The sequence below is a fragment of the Silurus aristotelis genome (assembly GCF_946808225.1).
Source record: "Silurus aristotelis genome assembly, chromosome: 2".
Taxonomy (NCBI): Eukaryota; Metazoa; Chordata; class Actinopteri; order Siluriformes; family Siluridae; genus Silurus; species Silurus aristotelis.
The window spans coordinates 30618584-30637326 of NC_139575.1; the positions used below are offsets into that span (position 1 = coordinate 30618584).

The 18743-nt window shown below is 37.1% G+C and overlaps 1 protein-coding gene across 2 annotated transcripts in view; it reads left to right on the forward strand.

The window, feature by feature from the left end:
• gnas (GNAS complex locus) overlaps window positions 1-17791 on the forward strand; it is a 50972-nt gene extending 33181 nt beyond the window's left edge. Inside the window, exons 6-12 of one of the 2 annotated variants that reach the window (XM_083533817.1) lie at window positions 3510-3564; window positions 4002-4075; window positions 4356-4414; window positions 6032-6152; window positions 6294-6424; window positions 6539-6606; window positions 16342-17791. In XM_083533817.1, coding sequence (XP_083389943.1) covers window positions 3510-3564; window positions 4002-4075; window positions 4356-4414; window positions 6032-6152; window positions 6294-6424; window positions 6539-6606; window positions 16342-16488 — 655 coding nt within the window. In that variant the 3' untranslated portion in view covers window positions 16489-17791. Of the gene's footprint in view, window positions 1-3509; window positions 3565-4001; window positions 4076-4355; window positions 4415-6031; window positions 6153-6293; window positions 6607-16341 lie in introns of both variants that reach the window. The other variant, XM_083533816.1, reaches the window with a different exon arrangement.
• The last annotated feature ends 952 nt before the right edge of the window (window positions 17792-18743 follow it).

Below are 18743 nucleotides of genomic sequence, written 5' to 3' on the forward strand. Positions count from 1 at the left end.
TGTTGACTGTTTAATCATCTAAATCTAAAACAAGACAAAATAAAACCTAACAATAAACCCCTATTGCATGTTCTCTAGACCTGTTTAGGTTTTCAAGATTAAATGAAGCTTGATGCACTGCAGTTGTGGCTCCTGTGTCTTTTGTAGTCAGAAATGCAGGGGTTATCAAGGCCTCTGACTAGTTGCTTTCTGACTAGTATCAATGTTCCACCATTGGTAGAAATGCTGATTTAGATGTGATATTAGATAAGGGTTGTGGGCACACTGAAGGTGGAAGTTCCACTGGCCTTTCATGGCTGTGTATATATGCTGATCCAAATTTGAGGACTGTGCTTCATTGTGTGCTTCGTTATGAGCATGTGTTTATTGTCTGTTCGTGTTCTTCATAATCTTTTATCTTGTTTTCTTCTTTTTCATGCTTTCTTATAAGTGTGCATTTGAAATATGAGAAGTCATTCTCACATTTAAAAAGCTAAATGCTGTAAAAGCTATCATACTGTATGCTGATCATCATTATCCATAAAAATTTGGATGATCATTTACCTTTATTCAGTGTAGGCTACTGCTTATACTGCTTTTTAAAAAGAGCACAGTATACATCATGGCTGGTTTAGATATTCCAGGAGATAACCTTTTAAACATAATTTTATGTTATACTGGGTACTTCTTTATATTAAATCCTTTGTTTTTACTCTTTATTCTCCCTACATTTAATTTAATTGTTCATAATTTAGTATTCAGTAACTACTGTAAATTATTCAGTATGATAAACCTAATAGAGAAGTTTGAGGTTAAGCACCATGATCTACAGAATATTGCATAAGGTGTAATGAGTAGTATCATATTTATACATATCTCCATTTATAGATATATCTCCATATACATATAGTTACATTTAAATGATACCATGGTATTTAGATTCCTGTTCTTCTCTGGTATTGTGGAACCCATTGTGGACATCTGCTGTCATATCCCATTCTCTATAATACTCAATGTTTTCTGCATACTGAACTGCTTTTCTGATGGTCGTAGTTGTAGGGAGTGATTATTTGAGTTACTATGTCTTTCCTAGCAGCTTGAACCAGCCATTTTCCTTTGGCCTCTCGTATCAAACGAGGTGTTCCCACCAAGTGAATCTTTTTCACTCACTGCTTTTTGGTGTTTTGTTTTTCTTGTTTGTTTTGTTTTAAAGTCACAGAGGTCATATTTTTCCCCCATTCTGAAGTTTGATGTGATCATTACCAGAAGTTCTTGACTTGCGTGACTTTACGCATTGTACTGCTGTCAAAAGATTGGCTGATTGGAGAACTGCATGAATGTCTGGTTGTATAGGTGTTCATTATAAAGTAAAACAATCAGCATATATACAGTCGATAAGCATCAAGGTCAGGCTTGACTTCAGGTTGATGACTACTAATTTAAATGATTAAGCTAGACAGCCAGTGTTAAGGGATTTGATTATTTATAATAGAACCTTGAGTGTTTCTGGTAGAATCTGTTTGAAGATATTTGTAGGGGAGGGATCTAATGTTCCACTTGATTTTGAAGAATAAATTTGTTCAAAATCTTTTTTATTTATTTATTTTTATTAGTTTAGCTAAAATATTCTAATTGCTCTACTGACATAATTATAATATGTTTGATATAAATGTATAATATATTATATAATAGTTTTTTCATAATGATCAACCTGTCAGTTTTTGCCTAATATTTTCAATGTTGTCACTAAAAAAGTAATCACTACAACATTCTTAGATTAAATAGTTTTTTTTTGTTTCTGTGGAAGTCTTGTTTCATGTTAATTTAATCTAGGAATCTAGGATTATCTTTTGTTTTGGTTGGAAAGATTTCTGATCTACAGCCTTTTTTTTTTAGGTAAGAAGGCTCTACATGGCATCCATTCATTTCTTGCAAACCAACGAAATGAGTAATAAAGACCCCAACAATTACTGCTTGTTGTACAGAATTATGATTGAGACAAAATCCGCAAATGTATAAATTCTACAATTGGTAATTATTCGAAATGACTTAGTAGAATTTTTTGTGGCTGCATATGTGTAAGGAAATCAAACTCATGTTGTAAACCTTGACATGGTCTGAAAAATTATCAAATATTTTGGTAAACTTACTGGTGACACATGCATGGTAACCGCAACAATACAAAAGGATAACGCAGCAACACCTACACATAACTAGACACCAACATTTTTTAATAAATTTTTGTGTATATCATAAACCAGTAATGCTCTGACACACACAGAAAAACTGAACAAAGACAGATGTTGTATCAGACCAGTAATTCTGTGTGTGTGTGTGTGTGTGTGTGGGACCTGCAGTCTCGATGTCACATTTCAACCCTCTGTGTCACATTCTTGGTGTACTTGGGGCTGTTGCAGTCCTTTTCAAAATACTTCCTGTCTTGAATTTTCTAGTGTTCCCATCAAACAAATCTGTTACGCAGCATGGTCTTTGTTACAGGATGCAGGGATATGCAGTTTAAGTATACTGTGTGTTAGAATCAAGTTTTTTACCTTGCAGATTTTTTATTTATTACTACACTTGCATTTATTTTTCACATTTGTTGTATTGTACCCTATGTAGCCATGCCCTTCAGGTTTAAGGTGTCTGAAATGAAACACCAACTCCCTCCCTTCCGCTCTCATTCTTGCACTCTTTTCACTATTTTTGTCACTGTTTCCTCACACTTGGGCAGATCCATTGAATAGAGTGACATCTGACAGAACACACACTGATCACTATGACTCAGAACACTGCCTGCCTTGATCTCCAGCACAAACATGTGCCACCTGCTGTCAGTCTCTGGCACTGCATAGGTTTTTTTCTTTTTTCCACTTGAGTTGTGATTTTGATCAGATGAGCTCTCCTGGTGGTTAAAGCTTTCAACCTTGATGCACTATATGGCCAAAGGTATACAGTTTTGGGGAGGCCAACAAATAGCTATGAGAGTCAGGTGTCTCTGTATGTCTTTCACTGGAACTCAAATATGTTTCACTATGACAATGCCCCCTGTTCACAAAGCGAGATTAATTAAGACATGATTTGCTAAGGTTGGGATGGAAGATCTTGAATGGCCTGCACAAAGCCTTGAATTCAGCTGTAGAAAGCAACTTTGTGATTAGTTGGAAAGTTGGCTATGCACTTTGAAGGCCTTTTCGCATTGATACAGTGCTTAACCCTTTTGTTAACCTTTAGTCAGCTTTTGTGACTGAATGGGTACAAATCCTTACAGCCATACTCCAAAAGGTAGTGGAAGAATTACTATCCATGGAATGGGATGTTCAGTCCTCAGGTGTCCACATACTGTACTTTTAGCCATATAGTCAAATATTTTTAATCAAAGAACTTTGGATTGTTCAAGAATTACATTATACATTGAGTTAACAGGAAACAAGAATTTAATCCTCTCACAGAGCTTCTTGTGGCATTAACAAACCTTCTTTTGTTTTTTGTTGTTGTTTTTTTTTACCCCCCCTTTCTCCCATGTTCAGTTTCCTGGATAAGATTGACACTATAAAGCAAAGTGACTATACACCTACTGATCAGGTAAAAGCAAGTCATCATTATTATTTTATATATATATATATATTACAAATTTAATTTGCTTTTAACATCGTTTTTCTACTCTATGTGGTGCTGTAATTTACATCTGGGATGAATAATTCTATCTATCTATCTATCTATCTATCTATCTATCTATCTATCTATCTATCTATCTATCTATCTATCTATCTATCTATCTATCTATCTATCTATCTATCTATCTATCTATCTATCTATCTATCTATCTATCTATCTATCTATCTATCTATCTATCTATCTATCTATCTATCTATCTTAACTGGTATTGTGGTTATTGTTGTTAGTATTAGAAGAGGATACAAAATTATTTATTTTTTTCTGGATTATCAAGCAATTAAGCAAAAAGCTAATCCATATGTAAATATATTGTCTCTGATTTTTTTTCTCTTCTTCCATGTTAGGACTTGTTGAGATGCAGAGTACTGACCTCAGGGATCTTTGAGACAAGGTTCCAGGTGGACAAAGTTAATTTTCAGTGAGTAGAAAATGTGAACTCTAGTCTCAGTAGCCACAGTGGTTCAGCTGATATATATGAGATAATATGCACATAATTTATTGGCTAAATCCAAGTAATGCAGGACTTATTTATTCATAATATGATTCTATTTAGCAATGGCAAACCAAGTGTGTAGAGCGATATAGTTGCTACAATACATTATTAAATTATAAAATTAGAAATAGGTTTTTACATGGTAGGGATTTTTATTATGGGTTCTTATGTTCTCCTGTAACCAACTCTTATTCTCTACCTCTAGCATGTTTGACGTGGGTGGTCAAAGAGATGAACGAAGGAAATGGATCCAGTGTTTTAATGGTAAATGTTTTAAATGCTTTTACTATATTTAAGTATCTATCATGGCTAGTTGAAAATTTCTAGGTGATTTCAGGTGTCTTATTTGTTAATTAATGAAAGTACTGCAACCAATTGTTGCCAAAAGCAACCAAATTTATTTTTTCTTTTTTTTGTTTAAGTTCCCTTTTGTTGTCATAATTTCTTGGCCATGTGAAAACCTTCCACTTTTCCCTATGATGTTCTTTGTTGTGTTGGCAGTGTGTTTTGCATCATTGTCTTGTTGCTTGATGAAGTTCCCTCAAGCAGATCATTATTATACATGCCTAGCCTTTGTCAATTTCTATTACAATTATAATTATTGTGGTTTAGCTCCTGTATTTTTTTTGTTAATTCCAACATAGCCTTCTGAATTTTTTTATATTTTTATTCTTAAAGTTATCTTTGAATGATGGATTGTGATACCTTCACCCCTGCTTGGTGAAGGTTGGTAGTGACTGTTGTTTTTTGGGGGGTTGTAGTCACAAATCACACAGCTTCTGTCATCAACTGCTATTGCGTTGTTGGTCAGTTTATTCAGTCTGTTGGTACATAAGTGGCTAATTCACTTTTCGGAATATTCCAGAATGTTGTATTGGTTATTCCCAATGCTTCTGCAATTTCTGTGATCAATTGTCATTTTTTAATTTTCAAAATTGCTAGTTTTTATCCCATTGACAGCTCTCTGGTCTTTATCTTTATTAACAACATCCCTTTCCAACCCTTTCCCTCTAAAACTCGAGGTTTAGTTCAAGAGTAGCCATTCGAAGCTATTATTATTACATTCAGGCAAAAACAAACAGCTGGTATCACATGTTCCAATGTTTTTGATGATTTGAGAAATGGCTGGGGTCAAACAAGAAAAGACCAAATGTCTTTAGTGAATAGCCTAAACAAATGAATTAGACCTTGCTGGATGGGTCTGTATAGCTAAATACTTTCAGAGGTTTCATTCAGCAAGAAGTTAGTGTACATAAGATCTGCCAGTGTACACAAGGAAATTAGGATTTATCACTCAAGCATCAGCACAGTTGTACACAATTGGCTTTGACTTACCTTGAAAAGGATCAACTCTACAGTGCTAATTCAAACAAAATGAGGCAAGTTAAAAGTTCCAAGAAGATGAATGCTAATAAGAGAGTAAAAATAAGAATATAATAGTGAATCAACTAAAATTGCACTGGGCAAACGAAATCAACTGATGCCCCGAAAGTTCCTGCTTTAAAAAAATAATAATCATTTCTCTCTGTGCAAAGCTGTGTGTGCCAAATCTTCAAGCAACAAATCATCCTATGTGCAGGCAAGGTTAATGAATAAGTCTCCTTGTTTTTCTTTTCTGGTTGTGGCAATCAATTTTCTGATGTGTTTTATAAATACCATGGTGGTATAAATATTCCATATAGTGTAGATTTTTTTTAATAAGTATGTGGTTTAGCAGTAAACACTCGTGACACATTCTACAGTCTACATGACTAATTGTCTAAAGATATAAATTATTTTCCAAATGCAGCAAAGCCTATCATGCCCCTGGTGTAGCGTAATGGATGTTATTTTGGGAGCTGATTACTGTGGATTACTTTGTGATTTCATGTCTGGTTGTAGATGTGACTGCCATTATATTTGTGGTGGCCAGCAGCAGCTACAATATGGTAATCAGAGAAGACAATCAAACCAACCGTCTCCAGGAGGCTTTAAACCTATTTAAGAATATATGGAACAATAGGTAGGACTTATAGTTGTTGTTGTTTTTTTTTTTTTTTTAATAATTAATTTATGAATATTGATTTAACAGTTGGTTGTATCTAATCTCCTTCGAATTGATTAATTCTATTTTTTTTCTACATTCCCACCCTATGCTCTCCAGATGGCTTCGAACCATTTCTGTTATTCTTTTCCTAAATAAGCAAGACCTGCTAGCTGAGAAGGTTTTGGCAGGAAAATCGAAAATAGAGGAGTATTTCCCTGAGTTTTCACGCTACACTACACCAGATGATGGTGAGTGTAACATTTGCCAGTCTCTCATTCCTTCTCTTTTTTTCATCTTATCTTCCACAACTGAAGATATAAAGTACCCAAATGCATTTTCTGCTAATTGTTTTCTATCTCCAGCTACACCTGAAGTGGGGGAGGATCCACGAGTTACAAGAGCAAAATATTTCATCCGGGATGAGTTCCTGGTGAGTGTATTCAGCTGTGTTCCACTAAGCATATACACACATGCAGAAATGTTTTTTTTTTTTAATTATATATCAATTGGCCACCATGCATTTGATCACGGAGAACTTCATTTGAGAAGATAATAAGAATTTTGGCTAATGCTAATATATTACTATATGTGGAGATTTTCGACTAAGGACTTTTTAATTTGGAAACACTCCCAACACATTTCCTTAGGCAAACTGGTATATTAACATAGCAGTTAAAGTAACACTTCAAGGTGTGTGTGTGTGTGTGTGTGTGTGTGTGTGTGTGTGTGTGTGTGTGTGTGTGTGTGTGTGTGTTTGTTCACATTTCATAGGACAATACTAACATTACATTTTAAATACAAATTTTTTTTTATATTACTGTCCTCTGAAAATAACTCAACATACAGCTATTATTGTCAAAATAGCTGGCAACAAAAGTGAGTACACCCTATGTGAACATGTCAAAGCTGTGTCCAAAGTGTCAATATTTTGTGTGAGCAACATTGTTATTTAGCACTGCCTTAATGTAATACAGTTTATCGTGGGCCGTTTTGGAACGTAAAAAAACCACAATAAACGGATGCCACCCCAAAAACCGGTAAATCGTGCGATTACTGTATTACTAAACAAATTTATCTTAGTCTTATCAGACCGCAGGACCTGGTTCCAGTAATTCATGCTCTTAGACAGGTTGTCTTCAGCAAACTGTTTGTGGGATTTCTTGTAAACCAGCTTCACAAGAGGTTTCCTTCTGGGATGACGGCCATGCAGACCGACTTGTTGGATTGTGCGTCTTATGGTCTGAGCACTGACAGGTGGGCCTTCCACTTTGCAATCTGTAAAGCAATGCAGGCAGCACTCATGTGTCTGTTTTTTGAAGCAGCTTCTGCACAGCACGAGGACTCAACTTCTTTGATGGACCCTTGCGAGGCCTGTTTAGAGTGGAACCCATCTTGGAAAACCGGTGTATGACCCTGGCCACTGTACTGTAACTCAGATTCAGGGTGTTACTGATCTTCTTATAGCCTCTGCCTTCTTTGCAGAGAGCAACATTTTCAAATACTCAGAGAGTTCTATGCCATGAGGTGTCATGTTGAACATCCAGTGGTCAGTATGAGATAATTGTATTTAAAGCACTACATTTTAACTGCTCTAATACAATATACCCAAATTTGTATGGTCCTGTCAAGCAGACAAAAACATGAACACGATGAATAGGACATGTGGCTTTGCATGCTTACATGACCTACAGCTATTATCACTTAGGGTGTACTCACTTTTTTTGCTTGCTATTTTGACAATAAGGGCTGAATGTTGAGGTATTTTCAAAGAAGGCAAATTTATACTACTAAACAAGCTGCACATTAACTACTCTAAAATATATCCAAGTTTCATTTCGATAGTATCATTGCTCCCCCCAAGGAGCAATGATACTATCGAAATGAAAACTATATATATATATATATATATATATATATATATATATATATATATATATATATATATATATATATATATATATATATATATATATAATACACACACACACACATACATACACACAGTGCATCTGGAAAGTATTTACTGACTTTAATTCTTTCCACATTATGCTATGAGCCAAAATCTACTACATTTATTATTATCCTAATAATTCCCTTCTTTGTATATTTATTTTTAAAAAAAAATGCAAAATTAAATCAATCACATGTACATAAGTATTCACAGCCTTTGCAATAACACTCAAAATTTAGCTCAGGTGCATCCTGTTTCCACTGATCATCCTTGAGATGTTTCTACAACTTGATTAGAGTCCACCTGTGGTAAATTCAGTTAATTGGATATGATTTGGAAAGGCACACACCTGTCTATATGAGGCTGCACGGTTAACAGTGCATGTTAAAGCAAAAACAAGCCATAAAGTACAAGAAATTGTCTATAGACCACTGAGACAGGATTGTATTGAGGCACACATCCGGGGAAGGGTATAGAAACATTTCTGCATCATTAAAGGTCCCAATGAGCACAGTGGCCTTCATCATCCATAAAGAAGTTTGAAACCACCAGGTCTCCTAATAGAGCAGGCCGTCCAGCCAAACTGAGCGAAGGTGACCAAGAACCAAATGATCACTCTGAAAGAGCTCCAGTGTATCTCTGTGGAGAGAGGAGAACCTTCCTGGAGAGCAACCATCTCTGCAGCACTCCACCAATCAGGCCTGTATGGTAGAGTGGTTAGACGGAAGGCACTCCTCAGGAAAAAGGCACATGACAGTCCACCTGGAGTTTGCCAAAAGGCATATGAAGGACTCTCAGACCATGAGAAACAAACAAAAATGTAACTCTTTGACCTGAATGCCAAGTGTCATGTCTAAACGGAACCTGGCACCACTCATCACCTGCCTGATACCATCATGCTGTGGGGACATTTTCAGAATGAACTTAGAGACAGAATCAAGGAAAAGATGATTGCATCAATGTACAGAGACATCCTTGATGAAAACCTGTTTCAGAGCGCTTTGGACCTCAGACCGGAGCAACAGGTTCATCTTCCAACAGGACAAGGACCCTAAGCACACAGCCAAGATAACAAAGGAGTGGCTACGGGACGACTCTGTGAATGTCTTTAAGTGGCCCAACCAGAGCCCAGACTTAAACCCAAATGAACATCTCTGGAGAGATCTGAAAATGACTGTGCACTGACACACCCCATCCAACCTGATAGAGCTTGAAAGGTTCTACAATCTAAGAAACTGCCCAAAAATAGTTGTGGCAAGCTTGTAGCATCATACTCGAAAATATTTGAGGTTGTAATTACTGCCAAAGGTGCATAAGCAAAGTTTTAAACAAAAGGCTGTGAATACTTAAGTACATGTGATTTTTATATATATTTTTTTATTACATCTGCAAAGATTTTATGCACACTTCTTTCATGGTGTCATTATGGGGTTTTGTTTGTAGAATTTTGAGGAAATTAATGAATTTGATGCATTAGGGAATAGGGCTGTAACATAAAATAAGTAAAAAGTGAAGCACTGTGAATACTTTCCGGATGCAGTGCGTGTGTGCGCGTGTGTGTATACACACACACGCGCACACACTATATGGACAATAGTATCGGGACACTTGATCATTCAACCAAATTGGGCTGTAATGAGATTACATTCTAAATACATAATCAATAAGCTAAAAAAAAAATAATAAATACAAACTTTGTGTAAGTATGTAGCATATTAATTCCTCTTGTAAAAAAGATGCATTTGCTTCCCTGTGAGTTTCATTATATTCTTCCTCTTTACTAAAGCACCACAAAAGGATCTATCTTAAACTATCCATGATAACCAAAAACGGACTTTTATTGAAAACAGAATAGCACCACTTCAATCAATTAATCCATCCCAAATTAGGCTGTCGTTTCCTCACTGCAGCCTGTAAAATCAGTTTTTGTTGTTGTTGTTTGTTACTTTGAGAGGTATTTTTGTAGGTTTTCTGTTTGTAAACAACTTACTAAACATTTAGCACAATCAGTGTACTCATTTAGCCTTCCAATCAAGATTTAAGTTAACTGATTATGTCCCAAACAAAAGTTGTCATTAAATGTGTTAAATAATGCATATAAATGATTTTTTCTTTGACTGCATGTAGCAGTGAGCAAGTAAAAAAAAAAAACATTGTGCATTGTACACACTTTAAAACTACTGATTATCATGAATCCCAAATGTTTTGGAAAAAAATGGGGACAATGAAAGTTCTATAAAATACATAAAATAGCAGAAAACAATTGAGTTCATTCGTTCATGACTTTCATCAAACCGTACTACGGCGCATGTCGCCAAAAACTCACTGCGGTGCATGCGTTTTGCAATATCCAGTACGTTCGTATCTAATGCACACCACAGGCTGCATGGAGGATATGCTCCATCTGTGTCTAAAATCGCTCAATCATACACATTCAATCCCTGTATAGTGCTGGCCGTTTAATTTTACTATATAGTAAGGAAAGGAAAATAAGTGAGCGAATTGGGACATTGATGTAAATATCTAAATATTACACCTTCCTTGTATTAATATCTGGTGTCTCATAAACCAGTTTTACAGGTTATTCACCATTTCTGTTTATTAAAAAATACTAAGCTACATATAATTAAACAAATAAAATAAATAATAGTAAAAATATAACATAAAAAAAAATATATAAAATTGTTGTGGGGTAATGTCAGTGTCCATTAACTGACCCCAGATATAAACGCCATAAAATCTACTCGGCCTTGCTAATTTCCTCATTTTAGTTTTGTTAAAAATTCATTAAGAGAACAGAAGATTTTCTCTTCTGCTGTGTCAAGCTGCAGGATAAGAAGTAGTGCATTAGCGAGTGTACATCGGATGTACCATTGATGTACCAGAGCGCATTGTAAGTGCAAACGAGTGATCAAAAGTACGGAATTAAGTTGTTCACTCAGAATTCAGTCGACTACTTTTTCTTCTTCTTTCGGCTGCCCCCATTAGGGGTCTCCACAGAGGATCATCCATCCTCTACATCTGTCTCTTTCAAACCAACTACCTACATGTCTTCCCTCAACACATCCATAAACCTCCTCCTTGGCTCTGCTACCTGCAGTTCCACCTCCTGTCTTTTACTCAATGCCACTGTCTCTAAACCATACAACATAAGGTCTCACCACAGTCCTATAAACTTTTCCTTTCACTCTTGCAGATACTCTATCATAAATCACTCCTACCACTCTTCTCCACCCACTCCATGGCCGCAGGAAGTGGGGGTGCTGCAGCACCCCCTATTGGCGAGAGAGAAATAAAAAAAAAAATGTAGGCCTATTAAAAATATTTTGCACAATTTATAAATTCCTTATGAATATTTTAGGAAATGATTTTGACACACGTAGGCTATTAAGTGTATTTTGGATTTTAATTTAATTATTTTGATTATTTTAATTATATTGATTTTTCAAGTTCATTTGTAAAGCGTGTTTCACACGTGTGGGTGATTTTAGTTTGGCTTTCTCTGGCAGCGCGCAAACATAGCCTAAATGCCTTGCCCTTGTGGAAGATAAAATTAGCTCTTCGTACCTTTTACAACAACATGAAGATATCAGAAAAAGAGATCGGTGGTCTCTTTCCTGCTCGTGTTCCACATCCCTCTCAAAGCGCAGAGCGGTAGGCTATAACGCCTCTTTGTGTGGAAATATAAAACTGTTTTTTTTTTTTATAAATGGATTCAACTTTATTATATTATGTAAGTTACCAGTATTACCTGATATTTATTTCAATGCTTTACAGGCTTTAGTGTGTTGTTTCTTTGTTTTTTTTGTTTTTTTTTTCCTTTAAAAAAAAACCCCCAACCACCGCAACACCGCCGGTATTTGGTAAGTGCCATCGTCACAGCCCTATGTTATTTTTTTAAATGTATTCTAAATAGACCCATAGGCTCATAGGTTTTTTAGTCAAAAAAAAAAAAAAAAAAAGAATTCACAGCACCCCCTGTTCAAAATTACTTCCAGCGGCCCTGACTCACTCCACCCTGCCTGCACACTTTTCTTCACTTCTTAAACACACTTTCCATTACTTTGCACTGTTGAACCCAGGTACCTAAACTCATCCACCTTTACCACCTCTTCTCCTTTCAACCCCACCACTCCACTTCACACTTCACGGCTGTCACACTGTCCTCATACATGCCCTGCACCACCTTCACATACTTCTCTGCCACACCTGGCTTCCTCATACAATACCCCAACTCCTCTCTCAGCACTCTGTCGTACGCTTTCTCTATATCCACAAACACACAATGCAACTCCTTCAGATCTTCTGTATACTTCATCAACATTCTCAAAGCAAATATTGCATCCCTAGTGCTCTTCCTTGGCATGAAACCATACTGTTGCTCACAGATGGTCACCTCTTCTCTCAGCCTGGCTTCTCTTTTCCATAACTTCATGGTGTGACTGATCAACTTAATTCCCCTGTAGTAACTGCAGGTCTGCACATCTCCCTTATTCTTAATAACTGGTACCAGCACACTCCTTCTCCATTCCTCAGGCATCCCCTCACCTTCCAGAATCTTGTTGAACAATCTGGTTAAAAACTCTACTGCCATCTCTCCTAAACATCTCCATGCTTTTACTGGTGTCATCTGGTCCTACTGACTTTCCACTCTTCATCCTATTAATCGTCGCTCTCACTTCCTTCTTACTAATCCTATCCACTTCCTGCTTTACCATCTCCACACCATCCAACCTTCTTTCTCTCTCATTTTCCTCATTCATCAGATGCTCAAAATACTCCTTCCATCTTCTCAACACACTCTCCTCACTAGTCAACACATTTGCATCTTCATCCTTTATTGCTCTAACTTACAGCATATTTTTCCCAGCTCGGGCCCCTTTGCCTGGCCAATTGGTACAAATCCTTTTCTCCTTCCAACTTCTCATACAGCTCCTCTTATGCCTTTTCCTTTGTTTTTGCCACATCCCTCTTTACCTGCTGCTGCATCTCTTTGTCTTCCTGCCTACTTTTCTCATCTCTCTACCAATTCTGTTTCGCCAACCTCTTTCTCCTTATGCTTTCCTGCACTTCCTCATTCCACCACCATGTCTCTTTGTCTTTCTTTCTATTTCCAGATGTCACACCAAGTACCTTTCTAGCTGTCTCCCTTATCACTTCTGCAGTAGTTGCCCAATCATCCAGCACATCTTCACCACCACCGAGCCCCTGTCTGACCTCTTCCCTGAATCTTACACTTCAGTCTTCCTTCTTCAGTTCCCACCATCTTATTCCTTTTTTTTTCCTCACGCTTCTCCTCTTATTCTTCACCTTCAAAGACATCCTACAGACCACCATCTGAAGCTGTCTAGCTACACTGTCCCCTGTCAACACCTTACAGTCTCAAATCTCTTTCAGGTTGCATAGAATATAGTCCACCTGTGTGCACCTTCCTCCATTCTTATACCTTTACCCTATGCTCCTCCTTTTCAAGTATTTACCACTGCCATTTCCATCCTTTTAGCAAAATCTACCACAATCTATCCTTCCACATTTATCTCCTTAAGCCATACCTACCCATTACCTACTCGTCACCTCTGCTCTCTTCAACAACATGCCTATTGAAGTCTGGGCCAATCACTAATCGTTCATTCCTAGGTACACTCTCTACCACTTCATTTATCTAACTCCAGAATTTCTCTTTTTCCTCCAGTCCACAACCCACTTGTGGAGCATAGGCACTGATGACATTTTCATCACCCCTTCAACTTCCAGCTTCACATTCATCACCCTATCAGAAACTCTCTTTACCTTCACTACACTCTTACTAAACTCTTCCTACAGAATCACCCCTACACCATTTCTCTTAACCACATGATAAAACAGTTTAAACCCACCTCCAATTTTCCTGGCCTTACTCCCTTTCCACTTAGTCTCCTGAACACACAACATATCTATCTTTCTCCGCAACATCATTTCAGCGAACTCTCTCCCTTTATCATTCATAGTACCAACCCTAACCTCCACTCTCCCACACTTCTCCTTTCCCTGCTGTCTTTGTAGACGTCTTCCTCCTCTCCTTATCCTCCTTCGTCAAACAGTAGTCCAATTTCCACTGCTCCCCTGTTGGCTAACAATACCTGTGGCGGTCGTTGGTAACCCGGGCCTCGACCGATCCAGTATGGAATTCAGGTTTGTGATCCGCATATTTGATTCGGGACATGTTTTACGCTGGATGCCCTTCCTAGCGTAACCCTCCCTATTTATCCGGGCTTGGGACCTTCATTAAGAATGCACTGGCTTGTGCAGCCCTAATGGCTGGGTTCACTCACGATTCAGACACCACTACAAAATGGCCAACACCCGCTATAGTGAACTATTCAGGAGACAGGGAGCGGTTTCAAGCACAGCGGCCATTTCTACTTCTAATTCTCTAGGGTACTTGTTAGCTCTAATACTTGTTACACTGCCACCTACTGGTCATTTATGGTTCTGCAATATTAAGAGAGAGCTTTTTACTCGTCACATATACATTGCAGCACAGTAAAATCCTTTCTTCACATATCCCAGCTATGTTAGGAGGCTGGGGTCAGAGCGCAGGGTAAGCCATGATACAGCACCCCTGGATCACAGAAGGTTAAGGGCCTTGCTCAAGGGCCCCAGTTTGGCAGTGATTTGGCTTATACCACCAACTTTATGATCAGAAACTCAGAGACTAAAACCACTGAACTGCCAAAGGAAAAAAAAAGCATTTTTTGCAAATAAAAATTGATTCAATCATTCAACAAGCACAAGGCAGACCACCCTCATATACACATGAGGTATTATTCTCTGAACTTTTATTTGGTTTTCAGTTACTTTACATATTTTAGTTTTTTTCAACAGTTTTTTTTTCTTTGGTAATTTTACCAATTTATTCAATAGAGCATTTGTGTGGTCAGACACTGATGTTGGACAAGAAGGTCTAGCTAACAATTTCTGTTCCAGTTCATTCCAAAGGTGCTCGATGGGGTTAATGTCAAGGCTCTGTGCAGGCCAGTTAGGTTCTTTAACACCAAACCTTATTTAACCATGTCCAATATGGGCCTTGCTTTGTTCGCTGGGGGACAATCATGCATAAATAGAAAAGGGCCTTCCCCAAACTGTTCCCACCAAGTTCGAGGCATTACATTGCTCAGAATGTCCTGGAATGAAGCATTAAGATTTCTGATAGACATCTGCTAGAGTTTTAGGTATGCTTTATAATTAAACATGTCCACGTAATAAGAGACTATTTTGACTGACATACAAGAATTCCTGTGTCTTGTTGGCAAACACATACACCATATGGCCAGAAAGTCATGTGTACCTTCCCTAAACATTGAGGCAAGCTGATGTCTTTGTATGCAGTAGCATTTAGATTTATTTTTTTGCTGGAACAAAACAGTGGCCTAATGAGCATAATCCCACAGCCATGCTTCAAAGTCTAGTGGAAAGCTTTTCTAACAGAATGAAGGTTATTATAATAAAGGGTCTATTATAATTGTTTATATAAATATAAATATTATAATTAAAATTGGGGTCTAGATCAGGAATATTATGTTTATGAAGCACGTGGATGTGAAGTGGATCCACCAACCTTTGGCCATTTTAATTAAGTGTCTGTTGAACCAAAAAAGCATATTGTATGTGTTCGAAAGTTTCTTTCTGTATGAAAGTGTACAACAAATCTGACACTCTTGTGTCTTGAGGTTTACGCTCCTGATAGAAATTGCTGTCTGGTTCCTTATGAGATTGTTAAAATCTTGCTATTCTGCTAAAATCCAAGGTGTTATTGTATAGCTACCGTAGTGTATAGAGATAATTATTATATACACTGTAAATTCAATGACCTGCATTCACATATTTAAGCTTTTGAATGTTATTGCAATGGTTCTGCTCTTTACAGTTCAGTGGGGTTTCCTTTTCCTCCTGTTCCTTAAAACATGTCACAGCCTCTGTAGTGACCATTTTCGCATTACATGAAATTCACCCACATTTTATAGTGAAGTTTAGGTAACTTTAAATTATATGTTTTAATATCTGGGTCTCCAGTAGTCAACGTGATTTGACTGCAATTGGTAGATCACTCAGTCAAGAAAATGAACAAAACACGAAATGAAATGTTTTTACAGGTTTTGACAAATTATTCTTTTTAAATTCATTTTGGATAAATGTTTTGTGTACATCTAATCTGAAACTGAATCTGTCCATCAGAGGATCAGTACAGCAAGTGGAGATGGTCGCCACTACTGCTATCCACACTTCACTTGTGCTGTGGACACCGAAAACATCCGCCGGGTGTTCAATGACTGCCGTGACATCATCCAGCGCATGCATCTCCGGCAATATGAGCTCTTGTGATTACCAAGGCATCGCTGGAACCCAGTCTAGAACTTTCTACAGGCTTCCTGTCCTATTCATGCCCCAAAATTGCAACCATGAAACTTATTATTTATGAGTTTCCAGGACACACAGCAACATATAAGAGACACACAAACACAGGCTTTCTTCATTCTGAGATAGCTGAGGGGCAAGATGTATACTGTATCGTTAATGAACAAGAGTGACTGTGCAATTCAGTAAAAGGACAATATAGCCAATGACCACCAATGTTAAAAGAGAAGGAGGAAGAACACATATATACATGCTAAGACAGAAAAAAATAAAAAATAAATATTAGTTTGACCCGGACTGCCAAATATCTGCACACTTGTTGAGGTTCTGCTCAGGATGAGGAAGATATTTGTATGGCATTCACAGACACGTGTACAATTCTGCTCCACAACCTCTGTCCTATGTATGTTAAACATTAGCCATGTGTTTCTAATGATATATTTACCACACGCACACACATGCACACCACTATTGTGAAACTACACTCTTTGCCCGAGTGAGCTTCTTGTTTCCCATCCAATGGACTAACCCTTGGAGAAGAGAAAACGATGGATTGATGCAAAGACCTGGTGAAAGAATGTAGACCTTTGTGGTTTGCTTGAAAGAATAAAAAGGGGGTAGAATTATGGAGTATTTTCAGCCCCGGGTTGCTGTGCTTGCAGAGCGGAGAATGACTCAAACACAAGACCCGTCACATGATGATTTTTTTTCTTCTCTCTCCAAATGCAACAAGGAGAAGTAGTGAGAACATGCAATGCATAGATTCATGCAGAACAGCCAATTACATTGCAAAAAAAAATTGAAATGTCTGTACACAGATATATAGTGTTTTTCTGTAACAGCACGTCAGCTCTTCTGTTTCATAGTTTCATTCGTTGAGTCTTATGCACAATGTGTGCAATTAATGCCTTTATTCACAGTTTTAACCTTCCATTTTCCAAAAAATCCTAACTATACATTCTCTCCCACTCTCACTTCAGTCTGTTCTTCTGTATCTTCTACCCTTTCACTTCTCATGCTCCCTGCTACAGTCATCTTGTACTCTAAAATGTGGGGACTGAGAGTAGAAAAAAAAAAGTCATTATGAAAAAGGGGTACAAATTTCAAGCAACTTGTGGTTCCTATTTTTACTCTCTTTTCCCCTTTAATCCCTTCAGCTTGGCTTTTTGTCTTTATCATTATTTCTCTGCTGGAACATTATTCTTGTACAGACTGTAAAATGTAATATTTTGTACAACTTTATTGAAGAAAAAAGTAATTGTAGAAGCTCCCTGTGCCTTGATCATGATTGTACGTGTAAAATGAGCTAAGATATAAGTAAGGTATTGTTGCATTGCGCTGTTTAGCTCCACCCTACCTCCTCTATTCCCCTCTCACTGTTCCATATGTGACCTGAAAACTACACATTCTTGCTAAAATATTGGCCATTTTTTGTAATGATCTAAAACCAAATTTCTTTATTGAATTTTTTTTCAAAATGTCTTTCATTTCTTAGCAAACTGTATTGTAATTAATAGAGGAAAAAAATGCAAAAATTGGTCTTTGGTCAAGAGCAGAGGACTCCATGTGGTGGTGCTTAGGAGTGGGGGGGGGGGGGGGGGGGGCGCTTATGTAATACAAGAAAAGAAAAAATAATTAATATGCAGTGGGATATATATATATATATATATATATATATATATATATATATATATATATATATATATATATATATATATAAAAGAGTCATTATTATATACCACAATGTTTTTATTCACACAAGATAAATCATGTCAGAACATTTTCTCTGTTATATCACTCATGTGTCCAATTTCTAAAGAACTGAAAAATGTTTTTGGGGTTACAGGGAGAGAGAAAAAAACAGAAATCTAGTTGCAAGTATGTTACTTTGTTAAAGCAACTGTTGACTTTGCAATATTTTTCCAATCTTTCTTGCAAAAATACTCCCCAACCATCAGTTTGTAAGGGCATCTCCTGTGCACAGCCCACTTCAGGACACCCCACATAGTTTTCATTTAAGGAAATTGCTCTTCTTTTGTTTAATTTGTTCCTTTGGTGATTGTTACTTATGCTTTGGGTTGTTGTCATGTGCAAGGTGAATTTCCTTTTCATGTTCAGCTTACTAACGCACACCTGAAGGTTTTGCACTTAATCGACTGGTATTTGTTGCTCTTCATGATTTCCTCAATCTTGATAAAAAAAAAGCCTCATGTGAGGCTTTT